Genomic DNA, 16200 nt, shown 5'->3' on the forward strand with positions numbered 1-16200 from the left:
TTATGATTTTCCTTTCATTCATTGGATTTATTGGAAGTTGAGGTTAGAGAAAAGCTTCTTGAACTCATCCTTCAAGACAAGACAAAACTGGATAAATTGTGTGTGTGTGTGTGTGTGATCAGTGGAGTCAACATGAACTCTGAAAGTAACTCAGAGTGATGCTGCCCTCTGTTGGTCAGAATAAATCCAGCACAATCTGAATCTTGTAATAAAATGTCCTTTTCTCTCTAGATGTCTCTGGAGAGAAAAGTGGACAGAAAGTCCATAATAATAAAGATAAGAACTGATTATTCCAAATTACCCTTTTTTGAAAGTTTGTTGGATTAGATGTGTTGATGTCTTAATGTGTCAGCGTCATTTCATGTTGTAATATTAAACTAATAGATTACATAATATTTGGGGGTATTTTTGCCTTTAATTGATAGTGAAGAAATAGGACAGAGCTAGAGAGTGACAAAACATGAAGGTACCAAGGATTTAACCCGGCAGGTTGAGGTGACATGGTATGTGTGGAAATTGACACTTTGGTACAAAGGTGGTCTTGTTTTACACTCTACTTATTTGTTAAACTTAAATTTGAAGTGAGATGGGTCGATGTACCAAAGACTAATATTAAAGGGTACCACAAGAAAAGCCATTATATTAATCTGTAACTGACTCTGCTCTTTAATACCATTGTGTGGAGTTTGTGAAAAAAATTAAAATGTTGTGAATATGTAACATAACCAAAGAAAAAAAGTACCGTTTTATCTGAACTGGGGAGTGGGCGTATAAAGTAGGATTGAATGTTAATACTTCTAGGATCATAATTAACTCGTTACTTCATTTTACAGCCATGTTAAATGTTTTTCTTGGACAATTTTAGCTTCGTGCTGGGCATCTATTGAAATTAAATAGGCTCAATGTGGCGCTTTGTTTAAAAATCAATAACTTGAGAATATTTAGTATCATGAATGAGTCCACAGTACATTTACAATTGTGTGCAGTCACACTGCCTCTACACCATAACCACAATTTAAAACAACCACCTATAACAAGAAAAAAAAACTTGTGCTTGACATGCAACCTTAAGAAACATCTACTAATCTTTGAGGAGGAAAATAAATACACATACACTGTGACTATACACAAACAGTAAACACAGGACACCCACTCATCTTAATAACCAAATTTATTTCAAAGCATCTGATCGGGTGAGATTGAAGGCCATGTCAAATGAAGCTGATGGGGGTCTTCTGCTTCACAGTAGTGGACTCCATCTCAGCTTCAGCAGACACTGTGAAGACAAGATACCAGTTACACACTCACACCATTTAAAAAACAACCATTTAACTTAACCAGCAAAAAAACACTTTAAATGCCTCAGGAACGAAGGGACCGACTAAATCTTAATTGCAATAGTGCGACTCAGTGATATTTCTGCTACCAATTGTGTTTATAAACTCGGCCAGCTGTCTGGTGAGGAAATTGCGAGAATAGGTCGTAGCCCTGGTGACCAGCTCAGAGAGCGAACCACAGAAGTAAACCCATGCGAGGACTGAAATGCACTGTAAACTACAAGTCACGCCAGGTAATGGAATTAAGATTTAGTTTTTTTTTTTTAAACAATTCCATTTTGTTTTGGGGTGGGTCATGATGGGTTCGCGGCAACACTGAAATGCAAAGTAACATTTTAAGCTGCAAACATCACAAGTGAAAGCATGTTTTTTTGCATGGTCGGGCTTCAACATGCAGTCGGTATTGCTTATCAGATGGAAGTCTGTTGGATTAAACCCATTTGCCAGTGGTAAGCAATCCTACATCATCAGGGCTCAGAGTTAGAGTGGGTTAGAAATACACTTACTAAGAAAGATGAACTGTTACGCAACACAATATAGGTCAAAATGCTCTGCAATAATCCTCCATTTGAGAAGATTAGTGTTCAGTTTTTGTAGACGCTACATCAAAGACCTGAGATTAAATTAATATGGCCATTTGGAGTCCACAAACTAGTGTTTTTGTATTCAAATTTATTAAGAGATGTTTAAGTTTTGTCCACGCTTTTAACATATAGAAGACAGGACATTAGAAAAAACTTTCAATACAATGCAGATTTTAGTCTCAAATGAAGACTTTTTATAGAAAACACTTGATGCCCCCTCATCAAGTTCTTTCTGGTCACTGACCATACACACGACACATTGTCTTGCAATACATCAAATGAGATGCAACTGATTATTTCCATTATCTATAAATTAATATTTTGTGTATTCTATTAAATGATACAAGACAAGTGCCTACTTGAAATGACCAGCCCAGACCAATCTTTAAATCGGCTGTCTTCAAGACGACCCTCAGTTTGGGTGATGTTATTGGCACTGTAACACCTAATGTTGAATGCAGGCCGTCAGATGCGGCTGAATTAATGCTCCCTTACCTATCGCAGCCTTCTGGCTTCTCTTTCGGACTCCAGGAGGGTCAGCACATCTCCTTCCCTGACTGGGCCCTTCACGTTCCTGATGATGGAGCGGTTGCTGTCGTCCATGAACTCAACACGGACCTTCAGATGAGACAGGATTAGAATACGGGTTACTATGTGGACAACAGGAACAATCAGACACAAAGGCAGTGGTGCATTCTCATATCTACACAGATATTAAGTCTGAATGCTATCATGATTGACAATTAAACAAATAGATTAAGCTGTGACATGCATCATCCAGCCAGATCCTTCATTAATTGATTTATGAAGAGCACCGCTTTTGTACTTTGTTACTCACTGTACATACACTCAATATACTTTGCATTTTGAATGTGTAATTTCCTAAATTAATACGCTCTGCTAATTGTATTATGTATTGAGTTTTGTTGTGTAAATATATGAGTATTTTCATACCGATATTTGTTCCATGTAACCTTGCTTGCAAATGTGACAAACAAATCCCCCCTTGGGGATGAATAAAGTATGTATGTATCTAACAGAGTTTTAACTGAAATACTAAAACTTGAGTCATTTAGTAGAGCTCAAATCCCAATTTAACACTTATTATTATTTGCAAGGAGAAAGTTGCCTTTCAATAACGTTTAACTAAAACCAGTAAAACTAACGTATGCATCTGCATAGCGAGAATTTCCAGTATCTTCTATAGTTTATTTAATTTAGCAGGCAACGTAAATTGGTGAACTCGAGCCAAAGCCGGATCAGAGAATCTATCTATATAAAATGCTATGAAACGCGAACTCAGACAGGATTCGTTACCTGTGTACATTGTCCCTGGGAACCAGTTCTTCCGAGCACCTTGGTGACCTAAAAAAAATACAATATATGTAAGTTACATTGATGCAACATCGTGTTTTCTGATGTGAGCAAAAGAAAAAGTCCAAACAGGCTAATAGTGAACACGCTAGCAGGTCGTAGCATGGACGGGCCTCTGTGGCGAGCGCACGAGCCGACATGCCATCCGCTCAATAATGTATAAAACTACATTTAGCTTCACTGTTGTGGAACCGTATGAAACACGAATTGTTCGTGTAGACATTTATCCGTTCGGATGCGATTATTTTGATCATATTAATGGTTTTCTTACTCTTGCGAGCTTGATCGGCTGCACGCGGCTGGCGTCCATGTTGTCGGGTTAGACCGGAAAGGAAGTCACGTGGTGCAGCGGCAGAGATATAGAGTAACTGTAATTCTAACTTTTTTTTCTTTACAGTTTATAATTTAATATAAACTAATATTACATTTGAAAACCACTGATGTAATTCAATATTGAAAAGGATACATAATATTATATATTTCTATTTGTATTTCATTTAAGATGATCACTTCCGTTTCCGGTGAATGGTGAATACCATTCATACTGTCGTGGGTGGAAAACAAGGGCCATACCATTAGAAACGGTGATCAAGTCCTTTTAAAAAAAATATTATTATTTAATGTTTTATTATTATTATTATTATTATTATTATTATTATTATTATTATTTACCATTTACTCATTTCAACTGTACAGTGTAACATCAAGATCAAGCCAATGACTTGTCTCTGTTTTTTTAAGCCCTATTTTGAACATGTACGCACACAATTATAATTTACTTCCTCTTTTATATTGAATTATCTCAGAGACTACAATTAATTTTCCCGTTCTTGTATTGGGATGTCTGTAGTAACACACACCACACATTGTGTTTACCTGCAGAACACTTGGAAATCCAATAGGCTACATGCACATTATACTATTATTCAGCAATCTGAACTTGATAGATTTTGCATCACAGAGATTGATACAGTGTGAGGTGCCATACAATAGCCTACAATGATTATTTTTGTGGTATCTTCACATACAATGCATGTTTTACTCCCATTTTAAGATATAGATTTAGTAAACTAAATCATAGTTTGGACATACACGCAGTAGGCTATTATCATTCAATGTCATATAATACACAATATGGCTTTATTTTAACTTGCTTAATAATTATCCTTTTAATTTATTCTAAAAGGATACATGCCAAATGTATTTGATTATTAAGACAATATTTGTTGAAAACTATAAAATAGTGGGAATTGAATTACAAAGCCGAGCTTTTTTTTGTATGGACTAAATTCAAAAGTTCTATAGCTGCAGAGCGATTGGCAGCTCCGTATAGCCTTGTTAGAAATGCAACACCATCATCACAACACTCTGCCCGCCTTTCCTTCCCTCTCTCAGAACTCAAAGCCTTAAATCACAACACTAATCCTCGTGAACAGTATTTTTAACTTGCGTTTGGATAGAATGAACAGCAATAGGATTAGAGAATCAGTAAAGAAGCTGAATCCCTAACTCATGCAGTTGATCTGCTTGCACGCTGAGAGACAAGCACGGTAGCTCTTTCTTTATCTTCATTTCAATCTGAAAGCATTCTTTTTGGAGGACATTATTCTGACGAATGGAGGTGTTGTGGAATACTATTGTTATTATTTTTCACTGACTTGATTGGCACACTACTTTTTTGTTTGTTTGTTTGTCTTCTGAGGAGCTGTCACAATGGAGATCGCAAAGCCCAAGTTGAAGGTGCTGAAGAAACGTCGCTCCAGTCTTTTTGCGACCATAAAACGGGAGATGAGTTTTACAAAAAGCCTCGAAGACCAAGAGGATGAATTCCCCTTTTCACAGGAAAGCTCTGTGAAAGCATGGACATCTATGGACAACCTTGACGGCCGTGATGAAAAAAAAATTGTCAAAAAAAATCCACAAAAATCAATACCAAACCCAAGGAAATCTAACATTGTCAACCTTAACATAGGTGGAAAGGTGTTTCATATCCCAAAGCACTTGGTCTTCAAACACCCAAAAACCAGGATTGGAGTCCTTGCCCTCTGTGATGATCCGGTCAAGCGTCTGACGCTCTGTGACGATTACAACGTTCAGAACGATGAGTTCTTTTTTGACAGGGACCCCCGTTTTTTCCACTACATCTTCCACTTTTATTGCAGTAATGTCCTGTGGGTGATGGATAGTCTCTGCCCTATCAACTTTGAGGAAGAGATGTCATTCTGGGGGTTGAAACTGAAGGACACTCCAAGGTATTCTGTCGATACTTAATACTTACTATATGTATTGTGTCGCTTGGCCTGTTGCTATTTGTACGTTTCATGCATTATTTGCTGTTGTAAAAAAATAAACAATACATTATCTTTTTCTTCTCAGGTGCTGCCGCATTCTGTTTGAGGAGAAAGTGGACGACATCAGAGACCAACTGAAGGTGAACCAGGAGTTGATTGATGAGATCAAGCCTCACCACGATGAAAAGGGATACAAGCTCATGTTTCTTGGAGGCTTTCGGAAGATCCTCTGGGACTTGATGGAGAATCCTTACTCCTCACTGTCAGCCAAAGCGTTTGCTGTGTTTTCCAGTCTCTTTGTGCTCATCTCTATTGTAGCCATGACAATGAATACCGTAAATGAACTCAGGCAGTACAAACTTGCTGGCAAGACCTACATGGAGTGGATAGAGATATCGTCCATCCTTTTCTTCACCTTGGAGTACTTTCTCCGGTTACTCACAACATCCAACATCAAACATTTTGTGAAGAGTGGCCTCAACTTTGTTGACGTGGTGGCTGTGATGCCTTACTTCCTCCAGATCATGTTTGAGACATTTGTTATGGATTCAGAAGACGTCAGTGCAAAGGAAGATTTGAAGGCTATGGCAAGGGTCAGTAAAATCAGCAAGGTGCTCAAGGTTGTCAAGTTGATGCGCATTTTCCGAATCTTGAAGCTGGCCCGTCACTCCACAGGCATGAGGGCGTTTGGTTTTACCATCCGACAGTGCTCTGAGCAGGTATGGACAACACAAATCGCACAGAAACACAAAAACAGTACATTTGCTAAAGGCACATGCACAAATAAAACAATGAAAATGCAGGTAACTCTCATATAAGCTAGTGTTAAAGCGGATATAATCAGCACGTTATTAGTGGATCACACGACTAATTGTATATTAAACTCGTAGTGATGAACACACAGAATTATCACCCATTTTAGCTTCTTTCAGATCGTTGTTTTTGTCTCACTGCTCTTATTATAGTTGTTTCAGCTGTTTTTAGCTTCCCTAAAAAAAATAATCAATTGATTGAAGTGTATTGTTTACATTGACTTTTTGCTTCTCTATCAACAGATTCTGTATTAATATACAAAATATGTAGGCAACAGAACAAGATTTTGGTATTAGAAGCATTAGGGTTTGGAGTTTGGAGTTGTATTGACCAATCACATTTGGGCAGGCTTTGATTGAATGGAGGTAAACAGTCCCGAGAGAGAAAAAGAGGCAAAATTGGTCAAAATGCAATTTTTTGGAACCTACAGGCTATTGCCTAATGATGATTTAGCTTTGGATTGGTTTAAATTGGTCTTATATACTGGCTATTTCTAAAACAATACTGTATTGCTGTACAGAGATGACACGTCATCTCTCAACTCCAACTCCAGTCTCGCATCTCAAGTTGCTCGTCAAACTGTACACAATGAGCACGGAAATCTTGGCACGGATATCCGCCGGCTCCACCAGATCCCCAGAAATATAGCCCATTGCCTCCAGAGGCTAACCGGTCGTCCGATCGATAGCCATTAGGTCCGAGATAGGAAGAAAGATGTTATGACAAGTTTCATGTAGCTACCAAGACGCTAGTCTTGTAAGTGGTTAAGTAAAGGGGATAAACAGTCATTAAACCCCATATAAGCTTTATATATCCATAGACAAAGAATTAAGGAAGCTCTTCTTCTTTTCTTTTATCCCACTTACAACTGTTCAACCTCAGTGAGGCCACCTGTGATCAATCTAACAGATATGAAACAAACTTTGCCTTTTTGGTAACTACTGTACTGCTGTTTGATTTTCAAATTTGAACAGGCGCTGCCATTGACATATACTCTTATGTCGTTATTTAGGTTTGCTGTTTGTTTCTGTTCATCGCCATGGGCATCTTCACCTTCTCCGCTCTGATGCACTCTGTGGAGATGGATCAGCCTGGGACACCATTCAGCAGCATACCGGATGCCTGGTGGTGGGCTGCGGTGAGTACGATGAACGTCAACTCCCATTCAGTAACATTTTTGTTTCTGGAGGGTTTTTTTTTCACAGGACTGCATTAGAATTTGGAGTGCGGCTTTTAGAGCATTCGACAAGCTCTTATGGCTACCTCTTAAGATTCTTCCGGATCAATTAGCCTGGTTATGATCCTTGGTAAGCTCTTCCATTTGACTGGGCTGAAGAGATCGAGGAAGAGCTCAGTCGAGGGTGGGGGATGTCAGTAAGATCTTGCAGTGTGCTGCATTTTAGCTGTAAAGGATTAAGCCTAATGATTTGTGCCGCCTGCCTAGCTAGACAAGACTAAAGTGCACCGAGAGAGGCAAAGGCGTGTTAGGAGCTATTTTTTTGTGGCTCCACCAGGCAGTGGACCAATGACAAGATTGTATACACATTAGAGAATTCTCACCTTCACTGGGCTGCAGGTCTCTTACCAAAATAAAATACAAAATGGGAACCAAATCTGTTCTCTCTTTCCAAGCTAATTATTTTGTGGTGAAATATTGTTGCTGATTAGTTTCATTTTTACTTTTAGTACATACTGCAGATACCCTGACAAAGTACTTACTCTTGCATGCAGTATGCATTCAATTGTGAATTACAACTTCATCAAAACCTTGAATTTTGACCCTATTGTTCAAAACATCCACTGTGCAAAGTCTTAAGCATCAGCATGCTTGCTTGGACACTGATGTATAGTATGACATCCTGGTATTTTTGGCACACTGCAATTTGATGTACTTTCAATTGGTACATACTAAATCTCTTTCTGGCATGTTAAACATTACGGTAGTATGGGTATTGGAACGCTCGGTGGTTGTTCACTCTCTGTAATTATGCACCTTCTGCTAAACAACATCAGTTTCCTCTTGTGAGCAGATTGGTGGCAAGGCATTTGATTTGATTACTCCATGACGTGTCCAGCCTCTCTACCTCTGTGCCCAGTTGAGACGTGACAAAGTGTAACTCACTGTAAAACAATTACTTGTTGTTTCTACATTTCTGTTTGTGTATGGAGTAAACAAACAAGACATACCACATGGGCTAATTAGTGGCTTTAGATGGAGCCGGTAGGTGGATTTTTTTTACATTTTTGTACAGGACCAGGCTGGATTTCTTCCACTGTATCCGGTCTTTATGTGACACAATGGTTGTAATGTTGAAGTAGAACATCAGGATCTTCAAGGATGGGGCTAGCAATCAAGTACTAATATTAACTGTCCAACTTACATAAGAAAGAAGTCGGTGATATTAGCAGGAAGCCTGGAATTAATCCAAAGTCCTCTGAGTTTATGTAAAAAAAATAGAAAGTACATCATATACCCTGATGAAAACTTATGTAATAAAGGATTTCTTCTTTAAAATCAGAGTGCCTTGGATGTTTTCCAGACATCCTAATAATACAAAGGACTCATACGTCGTAAGATGGGCGAGATATTTGAGAAAACCCATTCTGAATACAAAAAAAGTTGCAGATTCAAATATAGTCGATAGAATTGTGTCAGGCACATTTGGCAATTCACCGTGTAATCATAGGACGCAGTATATTTAGCTAATTAGCTATCTTTATTTAAATCTACATTGAATACAAAGTCAAAGGATCCACTACTTCTTTGGATTGTGTTTCTACTTAATCTTACACTGCAAGCTATGACAAAAGAAAAATACAATCTAGTGTTTATTTCCGCTGAAATCTGTTGTGTTGCTCAGCATAATAGTAATAACATCCTCAAATTGTACGGGCTTTGTCTTAATTACTCGAGTACTTGTACATCGCCAGTCTGGTCAGTCTGTGTTTCATGCACTCTCATGTAGGGACATGTGGATTGTTTTTTATCTGGTGGCAGCTGTTAATTTATATGTGTCTAATCCCCTCTAATACGGTGTAATGCGTCTTGTTTGTGGCCAGACACAGTGATTGCATTCGAGAGATGGAAAGTGTTGCAGGGCATTCTTGGAGATTTATTTGATCCATGTGCGTTCTCACTGTTGCAACACACCAACTGATCACACGCACGCACAAGACACATTTTTTAACGGTTAGACTCTCCATGGCCAAGGGATTGTTTTCAGAAAGACTGAAAGGCACCACGAGGGTGAGCCCTTCATGTTAAATGTGAAACAACCTAAAACAACAGCACAGGAGGATGAAGCATGGGCTGCATCATGCACGTACGCTCACTCACTTTACTCTTTTCTCCCCACAGGTCAGTATCTCCACGGTGGGCTATGGAGACGTGGTCCCTATCTCCTATCTTGGCCGCTGCGTGGCCTTCGGCTGCATCTCTTTCGGCATCATCCTCAATGGAATGCCCATCTCCATCCTGTTCAACAAGTTTTCTGACTACTACGCAAAACTGAAGGAACAGGAATACACATGTTCAAACACTGAGCGCAGCTTCCAGCTCAAGAAACGCCTCAGGCTTAAGTTTGACAACTGCTTTGAACCCCAGCCAGAGGAGTCTGATGACGAGATACACTATCGGCCCAGCGGAAGGCAAACTAGCTACGAGAGCGACGATTTCTCTGCCCACTAGCTGTGATCTCGCGCACCCTAAATGGCCTTATCACCCAAGGGTCTGGATATCGTAGGACCCCCATCTGCTTCCAACTCTGAGTCTATGGGATTTAAGATAAACAATCTAGGGAAGGGGAGAGTGGAGGCAACAGCAAGTTGAGTTAAGCTTTAAGCTTCAGCTTTACAGTAGGTGCTGTTTGCACGCTATGGGTGATGACTCCTCTGTCAAATGGACAAGATGCTCCAATTGGACAGCTTGTCGTCTGTTTCCAAGAATAGCTCTCTGCCGCAAGTAATTCTGGACTGAAATAGATCTTGGACACGTGGAGGTCAACTAGTAACATTATTAAAGAGGCAAAGTAAACCCCTTTAACATGCGTGTGATACTTCTGAAGAACTGTTTGCGTTGGAAACTGTTCATGAACTATTTTTACCATTTTATTTGTATTCTTGACACTCCGCAAAACAAACAGACAAGACTTTCTTTTGAATTCCAAACGTTATAAAACACCATGGTGGATTGTAGTCATTTCCTTCCACTTTTTTTGATGTAAGAGAATTGACACGCTCCTGAGAAATATACAACTTCTCCTCCATGTGCCATGCTTCACGCGTCAGCTGTCTCTCTGTCCAGTCGCTCGGCCTGCTCTTGCCGGCACCTCACTGGGAGGAGAGGTACAGCAGGTGGTGTGTCTGGAGCGATCAAGACCGTCGGTGTAATTTGGTTGTCAAGGATTACCGGGATTTGCGCTTGCGCCTCCTGCCTGGTAAGACAGGGGCAGAAGTCAATCATGTACCGTGCTATTTTGGTGGCACAGATAATCTGATGAGGTGTGCACAATCAGGTTCTGTTTGATTGACGGCAGATCAATTTGATGAAGCAGGAAAATTAAATTAAATTAAGTTTTTCATGCCAGTTGCATAGACAGAGGCATTTATGTAGTACAACCTCCAACGTGTCAGTATTGGGCATCACAGCAGCGAGTGAAGAACTGAGCTCTGCGTTCTTGTCGATGTCACAATCAAGCAAACTGTGTCCTGTAGTCAAACCATTCTTGCAGTGTCCCACTGGCTGTGGCTACGTTTTAGCTCTGGTCCTTGCACCATACCAGAGAGCTTTGTATTATCTCATCTGAACATATATAACAAGCCATATTGGCTACTTATTTCATTTTCTCTTGAAGAAGGTTTTTGTTGTATATCTGCTAGTAACCGTTCTGATGTTAAAGCTGAAACATTGAAGGAGACAAAAAAATAAGTTGTTTGTTTGTTCATGACGGATACCAGCCCCTACTACACAACACCCGCTGATCCACAACACCTTTCAAACTGTACTGAAGATGTCTCTTATGACAAAGCAGCCTGCACCTCCACTGATCAGCTCTAATTCACAAGTATTTGACCTCGACTTCGTCTATATGGAACATAATCACTGTATATTTATAAAGAATATTGTATGTTCTTTGTGATCAGGGAGGGAAACATCAGAGTAGCATAACTATACTGCTGCCTTGTCTTACAAATAGTCTGCATGCAGCGCACTTTTGAGGAGCAATTTGACAGTTCTTGTGCAGGAACATGTGTAACTGTATGAACATGGTAAACATTGCATTGTGCAAACAAAAGGTCCTGCAAGAAGGATATGATATTTGTGATATGTATTTCACTCTAAGGACATTTTTTGTTATTTATTTACATTTGCAATTCATAGACTTGTATTCCTTTTAAAGTGCAATATGTTACTCAGCGGCAATAAAACAAAAAGAAATGTTGTGTCAATATCTCATTGTGTCATCATTGTTCTTCGTTGAGCATAAAAACGCAACAAAACATATCTCAAACAGGCTGGAAAACCCAAGAAACACATATAATCATATATACGCGTATGTATATGTTCTCAAAAGCCTCCAAATATGAAAATTAGCAAAATAGTACTCCTTGCTCTGCCCACCATTCTTGAATTATCAAAGCTATTGTCACGACTCTCCACATTCCCTTTAGAGAGTACATTGCTATTAACAGATATTGGCTCATTCATCTCGGAGACGATGCGGCCCGTCTAATAGTATTACAGGATAAAGTGATGGGAAAGATGCCAGGGCTTTAAAAGTGTCGTCAGCATCAATTAAAACTTAAGAGTTCTGAGAGATTCTGGCTGCGAATCAGCCAGAACAGAAAGGACAGGAATTGATACAGTCAAGAAGGACAGCAGGCAAAGGACTGACGCACACACACACACACACACACACACACACACACACACACACATGCCGGTATACTTAAAAGCTGTTTGTGAGCATGTGGACCTCCACACATTCAGTTAAATTCAATCCATCCATCCATTTTCATCCGCTTTGTCCGGAGTTTAGCAGGCTGAGCATGAGTCCTTACCCTATCTCTAAGGCTGAGCAGGCTGAGCATGAGTCCTTACCCTATCTCTAAGGCTGAGCAGGCTGAGCATGAGTCCTTCCTTACCCTATCTCTAAGGCTGAGCAGGCTGAGCATGAGTCCTTACCCTATCTCTAAGGCTGAGCAGGCTGAGCATGAGTCCTTACCCTATCTCTAAGGCTGAGCAGGCTGAGCATGAGTCCTTCCTTACCCTATCTCTAAGGCTGAGCAGGCTGAGCATGAGTCCTTACTCTATCTCTAAGGCTGAGCCCGGCCTCCCGACAGAGGAAAGTCATTTTGGCCTCTTGTATCCGAGACCTTGTTCTCTCGGTCAGGACGCAGAGTTTGTGACCAGGTGATGGTTGGAACGATCTAGTAAATGACCTTTATTTAATTTAAAAAAAAAAAATTCTATTAAATTGTTTTGATCAAATTTAAAGTATATCTGATGATTTAGGAGTTCGTCAGAATCAAGTATGAAAATATTTACCGGAAAAGTCAAAAGTCAAAAGTCAAAGTCAGCTTTATTGAGTTCTCAACATGTAACAAACGGTTACATGTTTATCGTAGAGATAAATAAACAAGTAAGTCTGCAGTTTTCTATTCGCTATCCTACTCTGTAATAATCTCTGCTTACCAGTGAAGGATATCATCATTAGAGGTTACAATGCAAAGCATTGCTAGAAGCACATGTATGACATTAAAGTGGCTTTAATTTAATTTAATTTAATTTCATCATTTCTGGATTCATTAAAACAGTTAAGTTTATGAAACAGTGCTGCAGGCTGTTTATGCAACGACAGAACGGCCTGCGGTGACCATGTGTGTGAATAGTTGCGTCAATATCCTTGACATCTTCCTGCCAGTCACACTCTGTTCCAATTAACTCCCATCACTCAAGATAAGCCGCAAGAGCACCTCGTATTGAAGGGAAATAGTTCAGTGTCACATGGGTGGATTATGCAACAATGGGCCCTTGAAGACACACAGGCTTTATAGCTGTTTAGCATCTTTTTGTTACTGCTGTGTAGTCGTCTTTTGTGTCTCTTTGTGATAATTCTTTGTCTTTGAGGTTGTTCTGCCCTTTTTGATTTTTTTGTGTGGTCATTTTGAGTCTTTTCCTGGTTGATACCTGTCTCTATGAATGACATTTTGTAGGCGAAAGCTTCTCCATGCAATGTAAAAGAAATTGCATTTTGACTACTTGAACCACATTGCGATCAGTAAGCAGGCCGTTGATAGCGTTCACGTCTACTTCTGTCAACAAATGACCAAATTCAGACCTCCGTTGGGAGTCAACGAGCCGTACAGTAGCTGTACAATGTTTCATGAGTCTCAATGGCAAAACACAATTCGCAAAATGTCTCACTTAATACCTCTGATGTTTTTAGGACTGAGCCATAGATCATTGTCAGGACAGGTTTTTTTTTTGTTGCTTTTATCTCAATGAGAGTTTAAGCCTTGAGAAGACTTTGCATCACTTAGGCTGAGTTTGCTATCAGGCCATGCTTTTGCTTTGCCAAGGCTGAATACATATTTTCAAAGACTCTGCGGCCTCAGCACTTTTGTAGCCGCTGCTCCGTAACAGACATTGACTATATAAACCTCCTTCAAGCTCACCTCATAAGTCATCGCACATCTTCATTGCTCTCTGCGCAACCCAACCTCACCGCTCATCTCGCTGTCTACTCCGACTAACCCGAGGAGCAATAATAATCATACAATGTCTGCCGCTAAGTGTTTGGTGTCTGTCATGGTGGTGCTGGTGGCTGCAGTGTGTGTGGTTCACACACAGGAGAGGATTAAGATGTGTGGGAGAGAGCTGATACGCCTGGCCGTGTCGTCCTGTGGAAACTCTCGGCTGAGGAGAAGTATCCCGGACGTAGAAGTCGGGCGGCGTCCTGACACCTCTCACTGTAAGTGCTTTACGATATAATTTCAAACATCAGGTGCATTGATTGAGAGCGTTTACTTACTTTAACCATCTGTGATTTCAGAGTTCTTGCTGAAGGAACATTACTTTTGTTGTTGACTTTTTTTAAAAATATCTGACCTCTTATCCAGTAATACACATATTTTTTAACTGTTATTTAATAAATACAATGTATTGTTTGACACATTGGTTGGTTTGGAGACTTAACTCCAAACCAACCTGTTTCTTCTCATTGGAATTTCACAATAAACTTCGAGCACAATACGGTTTGTGCTCTAAAAGATCTAAATCCCAGATGTCTTTCCACGTCCTCTGCACAGGGGACCAGGATCCCTCGGCAGAGGAGCACCAGGCCACCGAGACGGGCTTCATCCCTCCTGAATCTGACGGGGAGAAGGGCGTCTTCTCCTGGTACCCCATGTCCTCTCGAGTTAGAAGAACTGCTGGAACAATATCTGAAATTTGCTGTGAGAAAGGATGCAGCATGAAAGAGTTGATTCAGTTTTGCTAGATGTAGCGCAATCTATCATGCAATATCCGTATTGTCTTCAAATGATCTGACACTTGCTGAGCTTCCTTATCCTTGAGAAGAATGATTTTTGAAATATTTCCAATTATGTGGCAACGCTACACTTCAGTAATTATAGACATTTGATGATATTGAATACATTATTTTCTATGGCAAAATAAATTACAAAAGAAAATCTAATTGAAATCGTTCTATATTGTGTGTTAATATAATTTATTTGATAATTTTATAATCACTATAGAAGACGTTTGCAACCCTCAGACAACTCTGTAATAAAGCTTTTGATGATTATTCATCAGGGTTAACTCGTTATCTGTTATTTCTCAGCTGGTTTGTGAAGTGTTTCACATTAAATGCAAAACTATCAATGCAAGGTCACAACATTGCAACCAAAGTTCTTTGGGATAACTATCGATATATATATATATATATATATATATATATATATATATATATATATATATATATATATATATATATATATATATATATATATATATATATATTGATATATATATATAGATATATATATATATTGATACATTTTGCCTGTTAGTTTATTTAATACATCTTGATTAAATAAACCAACCAGCCACGCACCAATCAACATTGAATAATACTGTTTTTCCATTGTTAATTAAAAAAATGAAACCTGCAGAGAAATTAACCTTGAAATTGCAAATGAGTTAATTAAACACACACACACACACACACACACACACACACACACACACACACACACACACACAGAAATGACCCACACTTGAGTAATGCGACAGTGTGAGTGAAGTTTACAACACTGGTGCTCTCTCCGATAGAACTAAATTGGATCGAGGCCTTTTGGCCGAGCCATTTAGCTCCATAATAACAGAAATAATCTCTGTAAACCGGCTAGTTCCTCGCGCTGAGGAGAGTATAATTCTCTCAATGGATAATCAAATGTGTTGCTGATTATCTGCCACTCTATACTGCAGCCTTCACTAAATGAAGCTTAATAGCAAATGAAATCAGCCTGTGACTGATTGGTTAATTGGTTTTATTTGGGGAGGGAATGATTGCGTTGTGCGTACAATTGTTTTTTGTGTAATTGGTTTTAGCTGCGTTATCAGACAAAACACCCCAAGATTAATTTTAAATTCAGATCAAGTTGTAAATAGATCACTTAGTGTGGAAGGTTTTTAATTGCAGATACTTAGGGAGTACAACACTCTGATCATGTTTATAACAATTTAATACATCAAGCAAACTGCTTGTGGCCTTGGAATACATTCAACTTTCACAA

General features: G+C 39.3%; 3 protein-coding genes across 3 annotated transcripts; 2 read left to right on the forward strand and 1 right to left on the reverse strand.

Annotated features, from left to right (window-relative positions):
• Positions 1-1153: 1153 nt before the first annotated feature.
• Positions 1154-3665, reverse strand: rps28 (ribosomal protein S28). The gene is made up of 4 exons (XM_068571134.1): positions 3567-3665; positions 3239-3286; positions 2417-2539; positions 1154-1276 (listed from the first exon to the last, which is right to left on the reverse strand). The coding sequence occupies exons 1-3, from the start codon at positions 3603-3605 to the stop codon at positions 2417-2419; spliced, it is 210 nt and encodes a 69-aa protein (XP_068427235.1). The 5' UTR covers positions 3606-3665; the 3' UTR covers positions 1154-1276.
• Positions 3666-5008: 1343 nt separating this feature from the next.
• On the forward strand, positions 5009-10107 carry si:rp71-39b20.4 (potassium voltage-gated channel subfamily V member 2). Its single transcript, XM_068571486.1, has 4 exons — positions 5009-5547; positions 5672-6305; positions 7412-7537; positions 9758-10107. Exons 1-4 carry the CDS (start codon positions 5009-5011, stop codon positions 10085-10087), a joined length of 1629 nt encoding a protein of 542 aa, XP_068427587.1. The 3' UTR covers positions 10088-10107.
• A 3989-nt stretch (positions 10108-14096) lies between these two features.
• Positions 14097-15223, forward strand: insl3 (insulin-like 3 (Leydig cell)). Its single transcript, XM_068571437.1, has 2 exons — positions 14097-14372; positions 14710-15223. The coding sequence occupies exons 1-2, from the start codon at positions 14180-14182 to the stop codon at positions 14898-14900; spliced, it is 384 nt and encodes a 127-aa protein (XP_068427538.1). The 5' UTR covers positions 14097-14179; the 3' UTR covers positions 14901-15223.
• The last annotated feature ends 977 nt before the right edge of the window (positions 15224-16200 follow it).

Source organism: Clinocottus analis, unplaced genomic scaffold (genome assembly GCF_023055335.1).
Source record: "Clinocottus analis isolate CAN_PGR_092001 unplaced genomic scaffold, fCliAna1.0.p SCAF_11, whole genome shotgun sequence".
Taxonomy (NCBI): domain Eukaryota; kingdom Metazoa; phylum Chordata; class Actinopteri; order Perciformes; family Cottidae; genus Clinocottus; species Clinocottus analis.